General features: G+C 58.4%; 1 protein-coding gene across 1 annotated transcript in view; it reads left to right on the top strand.

Annotated features, from left to right (window-relative positions):
• Positions 1–2,521, top strand: part of LOC134015463 (FHF complex subunit HOOK-interacting protein 1A-like) — a 7,450-nt gene extending 4,929 nt beyond the window's left edge. Inside the window, exons 8-12 of the mRNA XM_062455010.1 lie at positions 1–21; positions 246–1,286; positions 1,509–1,681; positions 2,093–2,213; positions 2,304–2,521. The exon at positions 1–21 is cut by the window's left edge and continues 119 nt beyond it. Coding sequence (XP_062310994.1) covers positions 1–21; positions 246–1,286; positions 1,509–1,681; positions 2,093–2,213; positions 2,304–2,521 — 1,574 coding nt within the window. The remainder of the gene's footprint in view (positions 22–245; positions 1,287–1,508; positions 1,682–2,092; positions 2,214–2,303) is intronic.
• Positions 2,522–2,798: the final 277 nt, after the last annotated feature.

Here is a 2,798-nt window from a genome sequence, read left to right as displayed (position 1 = left end):
TCCTCTGGCCCGGGGGCACAGGTGACACACACACACACCACACACACACACACACACCATACACACACCATACACACACACACACCATACACACACACACCATACACACACACACCATACACACACACACCATACACACACCATACACACACACACACACACCATACACACACGCCATACACACACCATGATCCATGGCATAAATATTAATTATATCCTTCCCCCTTCCCCCCCACCTCCCCCAGGGTCTCCCCTCTCTGGAGAGGACAGCGTGGGCTGCCAGCGTGACCCCGCCCAGCCCCTCCCCCTGGAGCTGATCTACCTCCACTACCTCCGGGATGCCCGTGTCTCCATCCAGACAGCGCTCCGGGCATGCTCAGTCTGGTCCGCGCCCTACGATGGCCTCAGCCCCGCCCCCGCCGGCCCCCTGGAGGGGGAGGAGGGGGGAGAGACGGGGGAGGAGGTGAGGAGGGGGAGGACGGACACGTCCACCCCGCCCCCTCCCCTCGCCACGACCCCCGACCCCGTAACCGGGGGCAACGTGGAACTGGAGTGGGACGACATGTTCGACGTGGCTCCGGATGAGGGGGCAGGGCCAGGCGGAGCTCAGGGAGCGGGGGCCCAGGGGGGGCCCGAGCCCCCGCAGCACCTCCAGGCCCTGAGGAGGACGGCCACCCTGCTGGTCCGGGGCTCCTACATCGAGGAGGACGGTTTCCAGGACGACGTCCTTGTCTACGACCTCATCGCCCAGAAGGACGCCTCCGCACATGCTCAGAGATGCAGCGGCGTGGGGGCCAGGCAGGGGGGCGGGGGGGGGAGGGAGGAGTGTGTATCAACTCTCACCAATAGGCAGAACTGTGGGGAGCGCAGGGTGAGCAGGGAGGAGGAGGAGAGGAGGAGGCTGGATCGAAACATGAACGTGAACAGGGTCGTGACCCTGGAGAACGACCAGCTGACCTCTGACCTCTGCAACGGTCACGCTGACCCTGCCCCGACTCCTGCCCCTACCCTGACCCCTGACCCTGCCCCGACCGCTACTGGTGATGACTTCCTGTCTCAATACCGGGCGCTCATGCTCTCTCTGGGGGCGGAGCCTGACGAGGATGACATCAGCGGTGACATCAGCTCATTCAGGAGGCGTGTGGAGCGTCTGAGGAAGAGGAGGGAGGAGGAAGAGGAGGAGGAAGAGGAGCTATGCAGGTTCCTCTCAGAGGAACCACAACCAGATTTAGAACAAGAGAATGTTCTAGAAGCAGGAAGCAGGAAGCAGGGAGTCCCATTCACAGGTGATGATGCTGATTAGACGTGCGTTTTAGACTGTGTGTTCTAGACTGTGTGTTCTAGACTGTGCGTTCTAGACTGTGTGTTCTAGACTGTGTGTTCTAGACTGTGCGTTCTAGACTGTGCGTTCTAGACTGTGTGTTCTAGACTGTGCGTTCTAGACTGTGCGTTCTAGACTGTGTGTTCTAGACTGTGTGTTCTAAGCCATGTGTTCTGTGTTTCCACAGGTCCGTTCATCAGTGTTCTGCTGTCTCGTCTGGAGAACCTTCTGGAGAACTCCATCCCTGTGAACCTGCTGGTGACGGGGATCCTGTCCCAGCTGGCCTGCCACCCCCAACCCTTGCTGCACGCCTTCCTGCTCAACACACACACACACCCCGGCGCTCGCACACTCTACCAGGTACACACCCCTGCTCAGCACACACACACACACACCCCGGCGCTCGCACACTCTACCAGGTACACACCCCTGCTCAGCACACACACACACACACCCCGGCGCTCGCACACTCTACCAGGTACACACCCCTGCTCAGCACACACACACACACACCCCGGCGCTCGCACACTCTACCAGGTACACACCCCTGCTCAACACACACACACACACAGCCCGCTCGCACACTCTACCAGGTACACACCCCTGCTCAGCACACACACACACACAGCCCGCTCGCACACTCTACCAGGTACACACCCCTGCTCAACCCCTGCTCTGTACTGTACTGTACTAACCTTGACATTTTGCTCTGTGTGTATGGTTCGTATGGTGTGTGTGTGTATGGTGTGTATGGTGTGTGTGTGTGTGTAGGTGCTGGTGTCGGTGGGGGCCCAGATAGAGCAGTATGTATCAGCCAGACCAGAGCTGCCTGCCCTGGTCAGACAAGCCTGGAGCTTCCTGTTAGTCAGGGAGGAGCTACTTAAGACCAGAGGTGACACACACACACACACACACACACAAGACAGACACAAATAAGACACATACACACACTCACACCCCCTGCCCCCCCCTCCTCCTCCAGAGTGTGTCGCGGAGGGGGATGCAGGGGTCCTCCTGAACGGCCACAGCGTTCCTGGTTCCTCCGGGGCCTGCCGGCCCCCCAGCAGTGTGCCTCCCTGCCCCCCCATCCCCGCCCCCGCACGCAGCCGCGTTTTCGCCCTCGTCCTCTACGCAGAGTTCCTCAAGGAGCTGGCTGCCATCGCCCAGGAGCACGCCATCCTGCCTTGCCTGGAGGAGTAACACACACACACACACACTCACACACACACACACACACACACTGAGGTGCAGTCACACACTCAGAATCACATGCTGTGACACATCTCTGTATGTTGTTGATGGTGTCTTCCTTGCATTGATAAATAGTTATATATATTTGATATATATATTTTGTATATTTATTTGACATGCAGTGTATGTATGATGTTATCCTGGCACCACCTGACAGGGATGACTGCAGGTCATGTGACTGCAGGTCATGTGACTGCAGGACTAGAACATCAATTACAGAGAAACT

The sequence above is a fragment of the Osmerus eperlanus genome, unplaced genomic scaffold (assembly GCF_963692335.1).
Source record: "Osmerus eperlanus unplaced genomic scaffold, fOsmEpe2.1 SCAFFOLD_671, whole genome shotgun sequence".
Taxonomy (NCBI): domain Eukaryota; kingdom Metazoa; phylum Chordata; class Actinopteri; order Osmeriformes; family Osmeridae; genus Osmerus; species Osmerus eperlanus.
The sequence above is the reverse complement of the archived record's forward strand: the minus strand, read 5'-3'. Positions and strand labels throughout refer to the sequence as shown.